Source organism: Hylaeus volcanicus, chromosome 6 (genome assembly GCF_026283585.1).
Source record: "Hylaeus volcanicus isolate JK05 chromosome 6, UHH_iyHylVolc1.0_haploid, whole genome shotgun sequence".
In the NCBI taxonomy this organism is placed as follows: Eukaryota; Metazoa; Arthropoda; class Insecta; order Hymenoptera; family Colletidae; genus Hylaeus; species Hylaeus volcanicus.
The window spans coordinates 10,145,682-10,164,886 of NC_071981.1; the positions used below are offsets into that span (position 1 = coordinate 10,145,682).

General features: G+C 36.4%; 1 protein-coding gene across 3 annotated transcripts in view; it reads right to left on the reverse strand.

The window, feature by feature from the left end:
- LOC128878711 (uncharacterized) overlaps positions 1–19,205 on the reverse strand; it is a 298,863-nt gene that overhangs the window by 153,404 nt on the left and 126,254 nt on the right. For all 3 annotated transcript variants that reach the window (XM_054127154.1, XM_054127156.1, XM_054127153.1), the window contains exon 5: positions 2,412–2,794. In XM_054127154.1, coding sequence (XP_053983129.1) covers positions 2,412–2,794 — 383 coding nt within the window. The remainder of the gene's footprint in view (positions 1–2,411; positions 2,795–19,205) is intronic.

Sequence of the window (19,205 nt, forward strand, 5' to 3'; positions counted from 1 at the left end):
ATGACTGTCACAGAAGCATTTTATAAAATTCTGCTTAGTTCATTATTTTTCGGACCCCAAACGTGCCCGGCTCAGCGTCGTACTGCTTTTGTACGAAACTTTAAACGCGTTTTTCTCTAAACCACGTTTTTGGAAATGGCGAGCAGAATTGCGCAAAATCCATTACATGAATCGAGATCAAATTTTTTTTCAATGTCTACTAGCCATTAGATAGGGGAAAAGATACCTTAAAATATCACTTTTTAGTTTATACGCCACCCTATCAAGAATTTTCAAAATTTTGTGAATATCTTATCGCCAGTACCTTCAAAATGTAATTATAACGAAGGTGATATTTTACTTTTTTGTTTCAGATGATCAAGTACGATCAAATCCTGCTCGCCGAATGACTCTTCTACTTTTAAGTGGTCTCGTTAAAGCGCCGTCTAGGAATATCCACATATCGAAACATTGTGATAAAATAAAAAATTAATGTTAAAGCGTCGATCTGCCGAATAAAAAAAAAATTATCATAATTGCACTAGTACTTTTCCTACGAAAAATTCTTGAAAATTGCTTTGAAAATTAAACGTTACACAGGTGGACCACCTTAAAAGACACTTTAAACTTACAAGTCTTAGACGTTTTCACAAAATTTGGCACTTTAGTGGCTCGACAGCTATTAAAATTGCGTTTGAACATTATTCTACTTAAAACTCACCCTCATTTTGGAAAGAAGATTAAGTTTATCTGAGAAGTAGGCGACGATTGCCGATAACAAATGTGATAACGATGAAGATTATACACATTGTAAATAAAACTTGAATTAATCTCTACAATAAAAAAGCATTTTGTATGCTGTCAAAAAACGACATTGCTTATGGGTATCCTAATAAAAATACCGGAAGCAGAGTTTCGACGATGCGGGATCGTCCATTGCGCGATAAAGGGGTCATAATCGTAACAATCTATCGTAATATAAATTGAACGTCGAATAGCAACTGTAGTCGTACGCCAGATGGGATAGTGGGAACCAATGCGGCGTCGGTGTCGTACGACAGGTTGTAAAAGACTTCACGTATTTCAGAGTTACAGTAATCTCAGGATAACTGGGACGAAATTAGGGTCTCGGTGTTCCAGTTATCTTTAGAGAAGGTCGAGGTTTCGTTTCGTTCTATCGTTTCTTATCATTTTCTTTGCTTTTAACCTGATATCAAGGTTGGACGATGCGAATGCAGTTTGAAGAGGAAGGAATACACCGAGCAATAGCGAGCGAGAAAAAATTGTATCAGTTTCCCGAAGATTACTGTATCATTCGAATAATCGTATCAATGATGGTAAGAGTACTTGCTGGAACAAATAGAGCGATTTGAGTGCCAAGATTGTAGCACCCTTGACCGAAGAGTGACAACATCTTAGGACAAACTGAAAGGGATCAAGGCAAGCTACCAAAGACAGAAATATAGAAATAAACTTAATTCAAGTTTGATAAGCACAGTATTCACGTAAATAGGCCACTACTCCGTTGGGAAATCCCATTCAACGGCTTGTACGAAACAAGGATATCGCTTAACAGATCACTTGAAACTGACTTAAGTAGATCGCTATAGTAGATCGCGGGGAGAATACATTTAGCAGTTCATATCTGAGAAGATCTTAATAGACCACTGAGAACTGAATTAAGTAAATCGCTATATTTGTTTCAATAACTGGACCATTTACGACTATGACCCCTAATATCATGGATAAACTATGTTGAATGTTGTAAAACAAATTCACATCGAACAACCTATAAGCATTAATTCAAAATCCAAATCGTTTCTGATCTGGAATGGTGATCGCTTTACAATATTATCCCAAAGGAAACTGACTAGGAGATAAAAAAGTTTCAAAAACAACTGTTTCAAACTGTTATATAAATATTTCGATCGAAAGAGTTACAAGAACCGACAAGATGTTACGATACACCAGAACTCCGTTTATTCGAACTGAAGACGCCACTTACACGGTACTTGATTATTCGAACGCTTTGGTAAGCTCTTATCCAAATTCGGCTCACGTAACGTATCGCTTATGGGAATTTGCTCCATTTATATGAACTCCATTTACATCCAACCTGGTTCTTACGTTTCAAGAGCCGAAGAATAACACAACTCTTCTCAACCCTTGGGACCGACACACCAGATAAAAAACGTTTCGAATGTTTAGAAAACGCTTATAGGCTACCCAAGGCGAACTCGTGTTACTTTTGGGCAAGCACTCGTTGGCCAAATGTTCGTTTCATATCGTGTACCGATTGGAAATCAGTTTAGGCGACACGTTTAAGGTGAACCCGACACAGAGAAGTCGAGAAGAAACAGCGTAACCAGACATAACGCAAACGTTAAGAGTCAATGTGTATGTATTTACATGTTGCGGTAGCAAAGATTCACCTCGAGATCCATGGTGGTGTGACGCGAGGGCGGTGTACCGTATTGGCCGTGCGGCGGCGGCAGATGATGGGGATGATGGGGATGAAGGGGGTGCAACTGTTGGGCTGCGTTGAACTGCTGATGATGCAGGGACGGCTGGTGATCGCCACCGAGGGTGTGCCTCCTCGGCTCGTCCCTCGATCGGCCGCCACCCCCAGACCCGCTTCTACCGACCGAACCTCCTCCGATGCTTCCGCTTCCGCCGCCTCCGCCAACACCCAACACGCTTCCTCCTCCGACGCCCCCGCCGCTACCCACGCCGACGCCACCGCCACCGCCGCCGCCCCTCCTCCCGATCGGAATTTCGTTCGAGCCTGCCTCACCCTCCCCCCTGCCGGACCCACCTGAAACAAACAATACGATATCTCTTTTATTTATTTCTGCAGCCGTCGTTCGAAAGTACCAGAGAAAGGAGCCGGGAGCGGACGAGTTTGCTCCAGAAGGAAAACTCTACATGGAAAACCTGCTGATCATTGATGATCATAATAGCTTCATCAAACTGTTTTGGATTCCATCATATTTTGGAATTCAAGGCAATGAAAATGCGGACAGGGCAGCTAAATTGGCAACGTCAATGAACACCGTAAACATTCCTGCGATTCCATACACTGACTTATTCGAGAAGTTTAAAAGACAAGTTTAATTGTCAAAAATGTTTAAATGTTTAAAGAACATTTTAATTGTCAAAAGAAGATCGAATTGCTCGTAAATCTCGCAGATCGTCCTTAGAAGAAGCTGCACTTAAAGCAGAAGGTTCCGCGTACGAAGCGGGAATGACTGATTAGCAAAAAGTAAACAAAAATGTACGATAAGATAGAAGTATTATGTTTGTAAATTTTAAATGGGGTTTTCTCAGAATCGCATTTATCAAATCAGTTGGCATGATATCTTAAGTTCTATCTTACCAATCGTTTTGAAATTTTACGGAAATCTTTCTTATATTTATTAGGCGATAAAGTATCAAAATTTTCATTTTTCCAAATATTTTTAAGTTACAAACAAAAGTGATAGGTTTTTAGTCAAATTTTGATCACTAAACTTTATGTACATATCAGTAATTTTGTTAATTTTTATAAAAATTAAAATTTTCCTACATCTTTGCCTAGAGACCCTATTGCAGTTTATAATATTTTGGGTTTTTTTAGTTAAATAATATCCAGAGTATAAAAGATAACACATTTATTAAAATGTTACTAAGATTTTTTTTTAGTTCATATAGTATTAAAAATAAACACAAAATCTTATACTAATCACTGTTTACTTCTGTTTACAGTGTTCTAACCCCTTAAGGGAAGAATTGCTTCTTGGGGAAAGAATCATATAGCATAACCCTTAAAGAACATTTATGCAAAATTTTAAGCTACAATTCATGAAACTACAACTCCTCCTTCCTTCTAAAAAAAATGTATGTAGGTATTTGAAACTTTCAGCGCGTTTTTCTCGAAACCGTATTTTCGAAGCTGATCAACAAAATGCTAAGAGAAATGATTCTGTTATCGTCTAACAAACAGATGAGATGATATATTATATAGTTTCTTTTTTATTGTTACAATTTTGTATTGTTCATTTGTCCAAGAACTCTTTTTAAAAAAAATAATGCACTTGGTTTCTTTTATCATAAGCTGTTAACGATATATAATGAAACTTTGGTTGAATTTTTAATTTCAATTTATGTGGACGGCAGATACGTCAACCAGTGACAAATATTTGTTGTCAACATTTATATCTTTAGGAGAATGTTTCCATAAAAATTGGTAGATCATACTAAAATAATAATAGAAGCGTGGGTAACATTTCAAATTAAAATCTTGCATACTTTTTTCTTGCAGCTTCGAACTTCGTTAAGAAAATATTGCTCCGACCATACTTTGTTTACGTTTTAAGCCTATGTTTACACCTACAACATAATGCTGACGTTCTTATTTCGATGATGCGAACGTCAATGGTTGTGTCTAATCATATCTAATGATAAGGAGGCACACCTACAAAAAATTACAAAAATAATCAACTTCAAAATATCATATAGATAGCATTAATCTTGCACCGAAAATAGCACAACTAGCAAAAGTTAAAAAATTATTGACTTTAAAATATCATGTACACGTATATACTTTTCAACCCTTCGATTCAACCATTTATCAGGAGCAGAAGGAAACACCTCTACCGAAGATCACAGAATTACTGACATCAAAATATCACGTGCACATATATTACCATCAGGTTTGAAAGGGTTAGGTGAGTACGTCGGATCGCGTGACGAGGATCCGACAGGGAACCGCCCTCCAAGGGGATCGACCCATTTGGCAGAAAGTTGCGCCAAATCTCGGTCGAGAATAACGGGTTCACGGAAGTGGCCGGAAATAGTTTCGAGAGCAGCACGTGCGATCGCCAGGCGCCAAGAGATTCACATTCGTCGTTCCGTCGAGTCAGGAACCATCTCTGGAGGAAGGTCCAAGGTTTCTATTTACCGGAACCGAAGCTCTTCCTCCCCGGAAGTCGGGGCTATATCCTTTCGCTTTGATGCTCGGTGACGCGACCAAAGACACCGTGACTGTGAATACACGGTGCTCGAAGTGTTCCCGTGACGTTAGACATGAAATTTAGCAGCGTAGGTAGATAATGTGCCACCGATTGTAGCACACGAAAGTTGTTCAAACTAATTAAACATAATTGACAGACAGTAATCATTACTTTCAACAATTACTGTCCATGTAAAAGCAATTACTTGGAAATAATTAAAAAAGTTGTTATAATTACTTTTTAATTACTTTCTGCGTAGTTATAAGTAATTATTAAAAAGTAATTGAATTACTCAGTAATTAAGAATAAGGTATTGTGTAATTACTAAAAACAAAGTAATCAAGAATTATTTAAATAATTACTTTCTAATTCAAAATTAATTATTCCAAATTGTAATAAATACAAAAGTAAATTATTACTTTACAGCTCTGGCTCAAACTTGCTTACACACTAAATATACAGGGTGTCCCAAAAATGTTGGAGTTCCTTGAAAGAGGTCTAAAGATTCCACAATTTTTGTGGATGTGCCTAACGTAGATAGAGGCCCAATTAGATGGAAATAACATTTTGGGGATCGTATTAGATTGGCTACCTATAAGCGCTCTTCAAATAACTACTACAACATTTACCGAAACAGTTCCACGGATTAACCTAAGTCTGTGTGAGATTGCAGGAAAATTATTCTTATTTGGGGGTCAAGGATTTAAGAAGTGTTCCCGTGAATAATTCAAAATACAATGTAAAACAAAAAGATGTGCCTGTAAAAAAAGTAACGTACTTTGTAACTCGAGATGCCACAAATCAATAACGTGTTTTAATAAAAATGAATGAACATTATTATTTATTAATTATATTCACTAAGAATATCCTTTTTGTTTTTAAAAATAGCAGCTTAAGTAGCTATTTCTTTTGCTAATTAGTTTCGATTAAATAATTTATGTTTCTATGATTATCGTTGTATTACCTACTCTACATTTAATAATGCATAATTTACTAAATAAATACTTTGAATATCTAAACAATATTATTTCATCTTTTCACTAAAACAGTTAAGGGATTCGATCAAGTCACTTACTTTCTTTAGGGAAATCACCTCACAGAGTTGTTATTTTTACATCTTCCATGAATCGATCATCTACCTTAGGGATTTGATCAAATCTCCATTTTTATCATCTCTCTGGCACATCTATATGTCAACCCAAGGAAAATTTATGTCTCGAGATACTCGACACACGACCACTGAAATTCGTAAGGATTGCGACTAGATGGAACGGTAGTACGCGTACGCGTGTCTCTGGTAAGGAATTATTCCCGTGACAGCGATCAACGTGTAACGTATGCGTTTACAATTCGTATGGCACGCAACTTCGCCGTGGAAGCTGAACAACGAAGCCGGCGCGTTTAATCGGAACGACGCGACGCCGACGGTGGAAGCTCGTGAGGCGAAAGTGGGTCGACACTGCTACCCGTCGACGTTCAATTAATGACGAACCTCGAATTCCGGTGCACGAGCAAACGTACCGCGCGCACTCGTCCACCGCGCCTACACGATTTCCAGGTTGACGATCTTCATCCTGACTCTATCACGACGAGTCAACCTTCGACGAGTCTCTGGTAATTAGCGTTCGTCGCAGCTTCCCACCCTCTCGAGTCCCGTTCAGGACATGCTTTAAAAGGGTTACGATATCGTTTCGCGACGTCGATCAGTCCCACGGAACGTAAACTCGCAATGTCGTAACCAACGACAACGAATCTGTAATTAGAGACTTTAACAAGGAATATGACCTCGAAATGGCTTCTTCCACTACAGTTTAGATGAAATTTTGCGGGATAAACATACACGTGAAAATACAAAAGTTAGATGTTACTTAAAGGGATAGGGTATTCTACAAGTTGGAAAAAATCGAGTTTTATATTTTAGGATTTAAAAGGTTCTGTGATCTTTTGTGAACCATTCGAACCCTCACTTGCAACTGAATTCAAAAATCCCTCAATGCTATAGTCGTTTTCCTCCAACGTAAACCCCAGCAGACTGCTATACACTTTAACTTTAACCCCATTTTTTCACTTTAACCAAATTTCAAATGTCGACTGTAGTTACCTTACACACGTCTATACAGTACGACACGCAATTTTCGGTGACTTCGTCTAATGATCATTATTTAGATAAAAACGTACTTTTATTAAGCTTTTGCACTCTGGGCTATCTCGTTGCAAAATGTGCGAACAGGAATCGCATTACATAAACTAACTTTGGAAACGTGTCTTTTTTGGTATTATTAGAATTAATTATAAATTCTTATAAGTTTCTCGAAGCGTTGACACCACTGCAAACATAAATCCTTGAACTAACAAAATTTGTTAGACTTACGATGTCCCCTCATAGACGACATCCGAGTGCAAAAGGTTAAAAACAAATAAATATAACAGAAAATGATAGTAATTAGTAACATATCCATTACTGCGTAACACATTTATCATTCGTTCAGATCGTTAATTCATTTCTTCAAGGTATTAAACTCGGTACCATTTCACAAGACTCGAGTAGCTTGTTTCAGCTCTTGAATGGACGAATACGCCCACATATTCTCTATTGGATTAAGACGACCGACATCGCTGACTACTTTAATGTAGGGATATTCTTTATCCACGTTTTTGTTGATTTGCAATTATTACATACTTACAGCATTGTCGCACATGAATGCGAGATATGTAGCTTTAAAACGTCGGAAATAGGCTTTAATCGACACTGTTCATTCTGTGAAATATTACAGTGAGACGACTTTGCCGAAACCAATGAAAACTGCCCAAGTCATTTCTGAGTTAACGTTAAAGTTTTTCTTTGAAAATAGTCGTAGATCACGATGTAAATTTCATCGATAATATCGAAAATCATTAAGACCATTCCAGTTGAATTTTATTTTGTATTTCACTATATGTTTTACATTAAGTAGTAAGTATTTGTAAAGTGAAAAATATAACAGAGGTATTATGAAAAAATTACGTGTAACCATTTCGTACTCTACAAAACCCTTTTGGCTTTAATCGAATACATACAAAGTGTAGCAATCTTTTGATATACAAATATGACGTTCCATTTTAATATTGTATATTTTTTAATTCAAAAAGGTATTGTGATTGTAAATAACGGTAATTTTGATTTTAATATATGTCAATATCCCTCAAGATTGTAATCCAACGAAAATGTGTAGAGATTAATGATGCAAAGATTTTATAACAATGGTCGCAAATATTCGTCTACTAAAGAACTGAAGCAGGTTATCCGAGTCTCATGGAACGATAACGAGCATAATAACGTAAAGAAGTTAATTAATTCAATGCCGAAACGAAAGAAAAATATGTTAAAAAATAATGGAGATGTTACAAATTACTATTATTTTGTGTTATTGTATTCAGCTGTTTTTAAACGCCGTAAATGTGTGTCAACTCAAATTATTGAAAAGTATATATGAGTTCTGCAAAACTCAACGGATTAACTGCGACTCAACTCGATGCCTAGATTTTAAAAACTTTCGAGAAATTCAGTAAATATAGAGTTAAAAAGATAACATTGAAAACACGTGTTCGTGATATACCTTCTAACTATCTTACAATAGTCCAATACATGTAAAATTTTATTTGGTTGCTTTTAATGTTCCAACGGAGAATATGTGCTACTAAAATTGCAGGAAATATTAGCTATAATTATATAGCTCCATGTGAGTTTGTAAGTACACGGAGATGGGGGAGTGTACAACTTTGTAACTCGGCGGAGCGTGTGCTGTTACTCGAGAAACGCTTGGCTTGTTATGGATTAATTTTCTGCTCGATACGTTAACCGCTTAATTAATATGGACGGTCTAATTTACAGCAACGATGTCTCAGCGTAGTCGTTCCAACGCTGCTAATTTCCGAGGTATTCCGACATCGAAGGGGGAGATAAGTGCAAATCCTCGCGTCGCTTCGCTTTTGACGCAATCAAAGGGCAGAGCATAACTATGAGCGAACTTTGAACCGTGGTATATTATTAGAACGAAATCACCAAATTGCAACCAAAATTGATAAGAAAATCACAATTGATCCTTGTAAGTTAAATGAAAAAAACAAATTTAAAACTATGGTAGTCGGTGCAAGCTTTATGATTTATTTATGGAAAATAGGGTCAATCATTGTGCAGGTTTGATTACCTACGACAGCAAATTCTCGATATAGATCGTTTAATGATGAAAGTCCATATTCGAGTCCTCATCAGTGCTCATTTACAATGCGTTCATCGAAAACAAGTAACGGTCAATAGCTGATTGTATTTTGTGTCCGTCCATACACAGTTTACACCGAGTAATCGCAGCGTAAGCGTCCATGGATAATTGAGCGTTCGAGTTCCATGCTGCCTGTTTTGTTTGTAAAATTTTACAATGTCGCATGTACGTGCATGTGCGTATACATTTTATTCAGTCTCTAACAGTATTTGGTGAAATCAGTATCGAGACCGCGATAACACTGAATATTTACAATCACGTAGTGACGTTTCGATTCAGTTGGTAGCAACATTAATTTGTTAGGAGGTAATTCTATGCTTCTACATATTCCCACCATGTGTGACCTCTTTAAACATTATCTCGAACGACTTAATAAAAGTAAAGGTATGCAAAAAACCAGTTTCAGAATAGACGTTCCATAGTAAAATCGCGCTGGTTGGACTAATATGCTTACGAGACAGTTGCTGATGACGAAAATGACAAGATAGCAACCGACGAATTCCCCTTTTCTCTTAACGACCACTCCCGACCAGCCGCAACAGATTTTTTCTTCCTCCGTAACATGCTTCTACCTATCAATTATTTTTCGATGCCCGTTTATCGACAAGCGAACCACCAGTTTCCCGTCGATCGCGAAATTGAAACGTTATTTCTCGATTTATCTTCAGAGACAAGCTCCTCTTGAAGACGTTCTCTCGAAATCTAATACGAAAATTTCCGATTTCCATGGGTGTCGACTATGGAAATATTTTGGAGTCTTTGCAAGCAATTCGACATAATTACGTATCGTACCTCTGACAGGTTTAGGCTTGTACGATAATAAAAGAGAGTTATTGGGACATACTTCTACTTTGACTTTTTCATTCCATATAAAGTCGAAATATCGAAAGAGTAATCAGTCAAAGCGTGAAACTAGCAAAGCGTAGATTAATCCGAGTGTACGACCATCAGCGAGCGTTGTAGTTTTTAACACTAAACCTACCATGACCGGCCAAATGACCGTTTTCAAACTTTTCTATATAGTTTTTATACGCAATACATGAATTATATAAAATTGTTTCATGCATTATTCAATTTAGTGAAATATTTTTGCATTCAATTAAAAAAAGTGTCTTTAAGACTAATCGTTTATCGAATTACAGTAGAAATAAGTAAAAATGAAATGTGTAGTACGTTTAGTGTTAATATATGTAGTTATATTAAAATTGTACCGACTATTGTCTATTAAAATCTCACAAACCACTATACCAAATACTAACATCTTCGTTTCATTTTATCAAAAATTCTACATTATTCTGTTAACCGTTCAATTACTGATACTCACTTCACTGCACGGATCTGTAAGTATTGTCCCCGAGTAATGTTCACAATTGGTATCTGATTATCCTTTGACAGAATCTCAAACAATATTTCTCGAATCTTTATCATACGGATTTCAGAAAATAACCACGGCTATCGCGTTAATTATAACGTAGAAGATCACATACTTATAAAATGTAAAAACATCTATGATACAAAAAATTAAGATTATTCCATTATTCGGAAAGAAAATGTTTGTGTGAAGATAATAGTCTACAGAAGCTAAGCGAAAGGTCGTGGATCAGAACTGCTTTACAAGCAACAATTTGGTCAGAGCAACGGGGTAACCTTTTCCAAATATTCTGATAGTTAAATCTGAATTTTATTCGGCGACAGTTTCTTCAGCTTCGCGATATAGGTGTGCGATAGTCCCTTAAACCGAGTGGTTCGATAAAACTCGAAGTGTCACGCGCGACTTCACGACCAGCACTGGCCATCGCGACACCGCGAGATTCTCGAACGCGTTTATTTTCAGAATAGTGGCGAGTGCACGTCTGACCAACGTACCAGCAACGAGAGACTTCCTTCTGCTCTATTGGTCGAGAAATCTAATCTAACGTTTGGATATATTCAATACTTCGCCCTCGTTGATAAGATTCCGATTACCTGAATCACCAGTGACAATATCCTTTCGTTCGTGCGGCAAATCGATCGACTATCGAACATCGACCAATTCCATTGCTACGCTATTTTATTTAAGTAATTCGGTAAGTACAGAAAAATATTGGAAAAACGATGTGATAATGGACCGTTGTTTGTATATTGGGATTCGAGATCGAGATTACTTGTAACATTCGAGATCGACATCGAGATTCAGCATATCGAGATTTGGGCGAGATCAAGATTATTTCAAATTCTCATCGAGATCTCGACAAAATGTTATGTTTATTATATTGCAGATCGCCAACACATATGACGCCGTGATTACTGCGCTAACAAACAATGTCACATACAATTTTGTTAATATTATAAACCGCTTTTGCTTTGAGGGCAAGTTCCGAACGGCACACAGTGTGATATTTCAGCGATCTAGATATTTAATGCATTTTAAAGTTTCAGATTATTATACGAATGTTTTTCGAGAAAATAATATTCCGGAACATGAAAAGTTGAGAATAAAATTTAAATAAGTAATCGTGAGGTATTTTTCTATATTTTAATATCTATTGATTGCAACAATTAAAACTTAATATCTCCGACATAAGTAAACATTTGTGATACATACAGTATCATTCAGTGTTCGATTAAACATTAATAACAATTACGGTTCAGAATACGTATCCATTCGAGACATTAATCGTGGGAAATTTGTCAATATTTTAACATCTATTGATTAGACCAACTAAATATTAATTTCTGTCAGTAGTTGAATTAATTATCAATAAGACTTATTATTTAAACAATGATGGAGAATATGATTTTGCTGTGATATTAATGTTTCACGAATTATTTTTTCGATGGATTCAACGAGCCTTCGAAGCGAGCGTCACACGGTTGTTGTTCGCCCTTCCCCTTCTCTACTTCGAGAGGCACAAGCGAGCCACGGCCGCCGCCCAAACAAATATGCGAAGGGCGAGAGCTCATTCTTCGACGATCCTTCGGTCGATATGGATCTCGCGATCGCGTGTCCGTGTCTCGCGTCCGTCCTATTCTTCCTTTTAGCTTTGCTTGGTATTGCTTGTGGATACCTTAGTTTCCTTAGTATTGCTTGTGCGTACCTTAGTTTAGTCTAGTTACTTTTAAGACATGTATCTTAGTTAGTTTTAAGGCATGTATCTAAGTTAGTTTTAAGGCATGGGTGTACGACTGTCTGTTCTCTACCAAACAATTCTTAATCATTTGTTCAATTCATTTCTTTGTTCGTAGGTCCATATTGGATTTGCAATTTCGTTCTTTATATCGGTCACTATTGCTTCATGTGATAAGTGAAGTGATCAACTGTGTAACTGGAGAGAAAGGTCGGTTGCCGTCCTCCTGGTGGATCTGTATTCGAGAGGAAGACAATCAGTTCTTCCGGATCGGTTCTCTACTCTCTGTATTCCGTCTGGTGTAGTCCCAGGCTCCCGGCGCAGTGCAGTAAGTCTAAAGCGCAGTGAGACGGGTGCAAGTCGGGTCCGTCGTGGCTCCCAGATGGGTGGAGGATGTGGAGGACTGGTTCGGAAGCGTCGGTCGTCTTCCTCTCGAGTCCAGGTCCAACAAGAGGAAACGGGACTGACTCGGTAGGTCCAATTTCATGGTAGCGTCGCGTCGCGATCTCAATTTAACTTCACCCTCTTTGTTCGAATAATTCTTTGGCAGAGTTAGACATAGACTTTGGAAATAGAAGGAAATTTTGTTTTCCTTTGATTTTCATGGTTTCGTACTTAGTATTAAGCTCGTCGACTCTATGTAGAGTATCCATCTATGTATGTATACTCTACACAGAGGGAGATCGAAGGAACTTTGATTCCTTCTATCTCCGGGTCTCCAGTCGCAGCAACCTCCACGTGGTGAGACCTGGTAATCGTTATTACTCGCGACAAAGAATCATTTATTGATCTTTCGTCGCGAGTAATAGCGAGCTAATGGCTGCAGACTTGTAAAGTGTAAAGTATAAAGTGTAAATTGTAAATTCCATTTAGTTCAAATAATTATTTGGCAGAGTCAGACTTAGACTTTGGAAATCAAAGATACTTTGTTTTCTTTGATTTCCACGGTTTCGTACTTAGTATTAAGCTCGTAGACTCTATGTAGTGTATGCATCTATGTATGTATACTTTATGTAGAGGGAGATCGAAGGAAGTTTGATTTCTTCTATTTCCGGGTCTCCCAGTCGCAGCAACCTCCACGTGATGAGACCTGGTAATCGGTATTATCGGTATTATCGGTGACGAACAATTCTTCGTCGCGAATAATATCCAGCTAATGGCTGCGAACTTGTAATAAGATCTTTAAGTATAAAAAGTGTAAAGTGTAAAGTGAGATTAGATTTAGATTAGCGGGGACAACACCGAGGAGCCGTGGCTGGTACTAGTGGTCCGTAAAAGAACAAAGTCTCCAGTATATAATTAATTTTCAGAAAAATTTATTTTTATAAATTATATAGTAACATTAATACATTTTGATTGCAAAATGTTAGTCAATTATCACGACAATTTGTGTTTTTAAACTACAGATCAAACTACAACATACGTATTTTCTGAAATTTTGTTTTCTTGCATTACAAAATTATCTTATTATTTTATTATTGCTTCCGTAGATTGGATATTTGGATAAATTTGGTTTCTTTAGAAAGATATGATTGGGAAATGTTACTTTTCATCATAAATATTGTAGTGTCCAGGAAAAAAGCAATAAACTGCGTGCTTGAACCCTGGCGGAGTAATTACGAAGGTGGAACCGCAGTCATGGAGCTATCGATGCACTCGAAAGAGTAGTCGCGGATTCCTCACGCATCGGTAAACTATAATCACCTGCGTAGTTAAATATCTCGTAAATTATCGGTCGTTTACATTTTAAACACAGGATCGGGTTAATTACTTTTCGGATTATCGACTTTCTACACAAAGTTTTTTTAATAAAACTAATAAAGAATTAATAATATAACATGAAAGGTAAGTATTAATAAACACAAACTTTCATTTATAACCACTCCTGATACGCGAAATTGTAAAAAATAATTATTACAAACAGATTGTTTGTATGCCATACTATTGCTCCAAAACCACGATTGAAATGTATTGATAATCGAATTATTAATTAGATAAGCAAGTCAGAGATAAGAAATCTAGATAATAAGTGTGTGACTTTACAGTCACGAAGAGTTATAAAGGATTAAAATTCGAGAATAATTCTTCACACGAATCCATTCTAACGTAAAAGATTAAATATGAACTATTGATCGTCTATGCGTACAATAAAAAATTGATCAATTGTTTTAAGCATTTTCCCAAACGCAGAGCGTTCCCTTTCATGTGGTTCCTTTGTAAGAAGTGCTCGACAGACCCGTCTTTGTTTCCTATCGACGGAAAAAGCATACATTTTTCTTAATCGTGTCGAGCACCAGGAATTAGGCCACGTCGCTTTCCTACCGAAATAACTAGGACGACCGAGTAAATTCGCCTCGATAAGCCTAACGAAAATAACCGGAGCGCTCGTTGCGTTGGTGTGCTCGTATATTTACAAGTTCAACGTCCCCTTTCGACTAGACGGTCGCCTATGCGAATGCAACGACTGGGTTAATGGAATCGATACCTCAAAAAAGATGGCATAAATAAGAAATCGAGAAATGTGATTTTCTTATCGATATTATCTTTCAGTCTCGGCTCGCTTATCAAGAAAAACGTTATATCAAATATATCATATATATCTTTTAAAATATATTTTTCTTTTTTTTTCCTTTAAGGGATGAAGTCTATGTAGAATCTGATAAAATTGAAATAAAATTTGTTTATATAAAATGCCAGTAGAACATTTCAAGAATATAATCTCAAAATTTGAAAGTGAAATTGGAAGACATTCCGACATTATAGACTGCGAACATTAATTCGTATCCATTGGATTGTGCTGCAGGTTCCTATGCAGTGTGCTGTTTTTGACAGCAAACAAAAAGTTTGGCGACAAATATGGTAATTATATGTATATAAAATGCAGGAACAAAAAGGTTCAAAGCAATTTTAGATATAAACGATTTCCAAGTTATTAAAAGTAGATGTATTGGTCACGGCTAAAATTTGCACACATCTAAAGAACGATAGTACTTTCATTTGAGTTTTGTTTAAAAATCTTATTGTTAAAAATCAATTTAAAAAAGTACTTTGACGCTATACCTTCCCATAATATCATCTGAAGATCAATTAAGCACGTTTCAACTTACTTTTTTAGCAGCTACCATTTAAAAGAAATCACAATGACCTTGAAATCTTTTTGAAAAATGACGTTGAAAAAAAAATGATCCTATCGTTACATGTGTCCCTTCAAATTGTGTAACTTTATCCTATGGATTTTTATCATAAAACCAAACAGCAAAGATATTCAGCTATTTCCATTTAAATGCTCCACCCTGTATGTAAAAAATGTTGTGTACCATTCTGTGTAGGTACATGTTATGCAATATACTACGGCCCAAAAAATAATTAGAGTATTTGTAGTAAGATTAATTTTTACTAACAATAAATAAATAAAGTACATTGAAGTTTTTCTTTGTTTTCATTTTCTTTTTTTTTTTTTACATTGAAGTTTAATTAGATGTTTTCATTTTATATTTAACTGCGGAAAAGTAGCCAGTTAACCCCTGAGGAATATTGACACATATCTGTAAGTTTGCTTTTATCAAAATTGTCAAAATTACTATTACTTACGGTTGCACTACCGTTAAGAGTTAACACCGGCAAAAATGAAAACAAGTATCATATTAAATTGAGGCAGCATACTTATATATTAAAATCGACTTGCAGATAACGACTGCTTTGATTTGTGTGTATTCAATTGGAACAAACAGAAATCCACTTTAAAAAGCAGGGAATTAATAAAAATTAAAAATGATCGATCGATAGAAAGATCATGTAGGGTATCTTCGATACGAGAAACGCCGGAAAATCAGCGTGGGAAGGCCGTCGCGAACGAACCGAGGACGAGGTAAGTGTACGACGGTCGTTTTGGCGAAACAATTTGTCGGAGATTCGACGCTGACTCTGAGCGAGCATCGTGGAGGCATCCGTCGGGCCTTTGATCGATCATTCGAGCGAGATCTGGACGTGCATCGATCCTGCGCGATTAAAGTTCCCTTGGGCGTGTGCACGTGGACCGATCGATTTCAATTACCGCAACGGACATAGTTACTCGGCTAACGCGAGCCACTTTGGTTCTTTGACCTCGCGTTGGATTCAACTGTTGCATGCCTCGAAACGAGTCTGTTGATCGCATCGAAAATGCAGCACGCTTCAGAAACGATGTCGCGAGATTCGTGACATTTCTACCGAAAGTTGAACGTTCCTAACTAGCATCGAACGTTTTTTCTGTGGGAGTCGTGATCGCAACAGTGGATGACTGTAAGACTGACAATGAGAGGTGTGACCAAGCGCGACGTTGATTCTTTAATTAGCTTTTGCACAGTGGCAGATAATAAATAACTAAAACTAATAGTACGTAGTTTCGAGCGGAGACGGTTTATAGTTTATAAGGTATACAAGATTGAAACAATTACTATTGTTAAGACTATGTCAATTTTCAACCGATTACGATACGTTATTTGGTATGTTACCAAAATATTACGAAATTTGCAGTGATTGTAGTTCGGTAAATTAAATAAAATTTATCATTACAGATGAAACCTAGACGTCAGTAAACATCGTACATATGAGAGTAGGTACATTTTTACGATAATAGATATCTAGCAAATATTATCTACGTTAACATTCTGTAGGGAAACCAAATGCATTTTTAACACATTTTAAACGTAAGCATCGATTTGACTAAATTTTCAGAAAATTCAGGTGTTATTTTTAACCACTCCTCTTGTAAAGCTATTCTAAGACTTTTCTTATTTGTAATAATATATTATAGAATATATTTTCATATACAATAACAAATTTTATTTAATTTACTTGATATTACAAAAATTATAATAATATTTTTGTAGCATATCAAATAAAAAAGTATTAAAGTATACGTTGCTGTATGATTTTCAATCATTTAGCACGATTTTCATATTTTATACAAAAAAGGCAACTGAATGAAGATTGACATAAAGTCTTCTTTGGATATTGATTCCAAATCCAGAGTTCGTTTTTTGAGGAATATTTACATGTAGGAAAAGTCTCATTTTTGGAAAGGATTATTATCTGTAATAAAAGAGTGGTTATCGGATGGCGATTGAAAACCATTTGCACAATGAGTGAATGTCGATGAAATCCTCCAACGTACACAGAAACCATCGGTGAGATTGAAAACACTTTTGTTTTTCTGTGAAATGTATAATAATTCACTACTCTTTATTTAACCTGAGTCAAATAATAACAGCAGTATCATACTGTCAACAAGTTGAAATTGGTCTAAAGCAAGTCCGAACTGTTTGACAATAATATTTGGCTACATGTAGCTCGATAATATGTTGTTTATCCATAACATCTATTATTTTGCAACGATGTTGTGTTATATTAATAAGAAATTTAATTATAAATACTTGTCTGTATTCAACGGCTACTTCCATGCTGCTACAATTTGAAAAATAAATGTACTTATGTGCACCAGAATCCTTGAAGAGGTTAATAATGAAAATTGATTATTACAATGAGAGATAGACCATGCAGGATATTCTTATCAACGAACGTGTTGAAAGTTGTTCGAATTGTATTTCTTATTTTTATCTGCTGTAAATATAATTATAAAGTCAGATATATTTTCTGCCACTCTTTGTTCAATGTTTCTAAGATACGACTGATTATGTGGATGTATTATGTATGTAGATGAACGAAATACACAAGCACCCTTTTGTTCTGATTTGGATGTAGAAGTATCGTCCCACAAGGAGACCTTACGGACCTGATGTCATAATTCTTGATGAAAGTTTTTTGGGTTATTCTCCAACATTAGTAAGCATCTTGTGCAAAAGGATTTGTAGCAACGATTTTTCGTTTTCGACAAAAAAGTTTTTGTTTGTGTTTGTGTTTGTAAACACAGTTGTTTAGGAGCGATTGATAAGCCAAGTGGGCAAAAAAACTAACAAGTAATTGAGTGACCGAGGCGGCTAAAGCACAGGCTAATGGCGCGTATCCTTTCTATTGACTCGCGTTCGATCCCTGGACCATCAAATTTTGTTTTCCTTTTATTACTTTTTTTTATTAAACTTGAAGGACAACTACATAAGTACTATAAAAGTATGAAAAAGAAATATATTTAACGTGATTATAGATGAGAAACAATTAAAAAGTGTCTTATGATAATATTCCATGTTCAGTTCACATCATCTGTTCCTTTACACAATTTAGAATGGTATTTGTCAAAAAAATATACAAAACAGAGTATTTGTTTCATCAGGCGCACTTAATAAAAGATATTAATTGACACTCACATTTTTGTTTCTTCATATCCGCAGGAAAACAAATTTCTTTAACATTAAAATCCGTCGTTTCGGAGAAAACGAAATTAAAATTCACCGTTTGATTCACCACCAAATTTCTTCGCCAATTTTCAAAGATATATTGCAATATGCATGGTACGTATCAATACTTGTAAATGAAAGAGTCTCTGCTAAATCAGCCCTAAAATCACTGAGAGAAAACCAGGAAGAGGGATAACGGGACGAGGGAGAACTCGTCTGGGACAACGAGGATGAGCCGTGTCATGACTAAACGGGAGCTGGCGCCACGTATTAATCTCTCCGACGAGAATGGCGCCGATTAAGCGAGCAAAAGTTTTGACTGGGTTTTCTGGACCGTCTATTCCAGCCGTGCAGTCGCGCAGAACTGTTTGCGTCAGCGAACGCGGCACAGTTTCGCCGATAAAATCGAACCCGCCTCGATTTTCATTCAATTTTCTCCGCTTCGCGTCGGGGGCAGCAGCAACATTTTCGAAATTAAATTAGTATGTAGCACGTGCGCGAAAATGGAGTGAAAGAGGGCCAACAACGCTGCAGCGA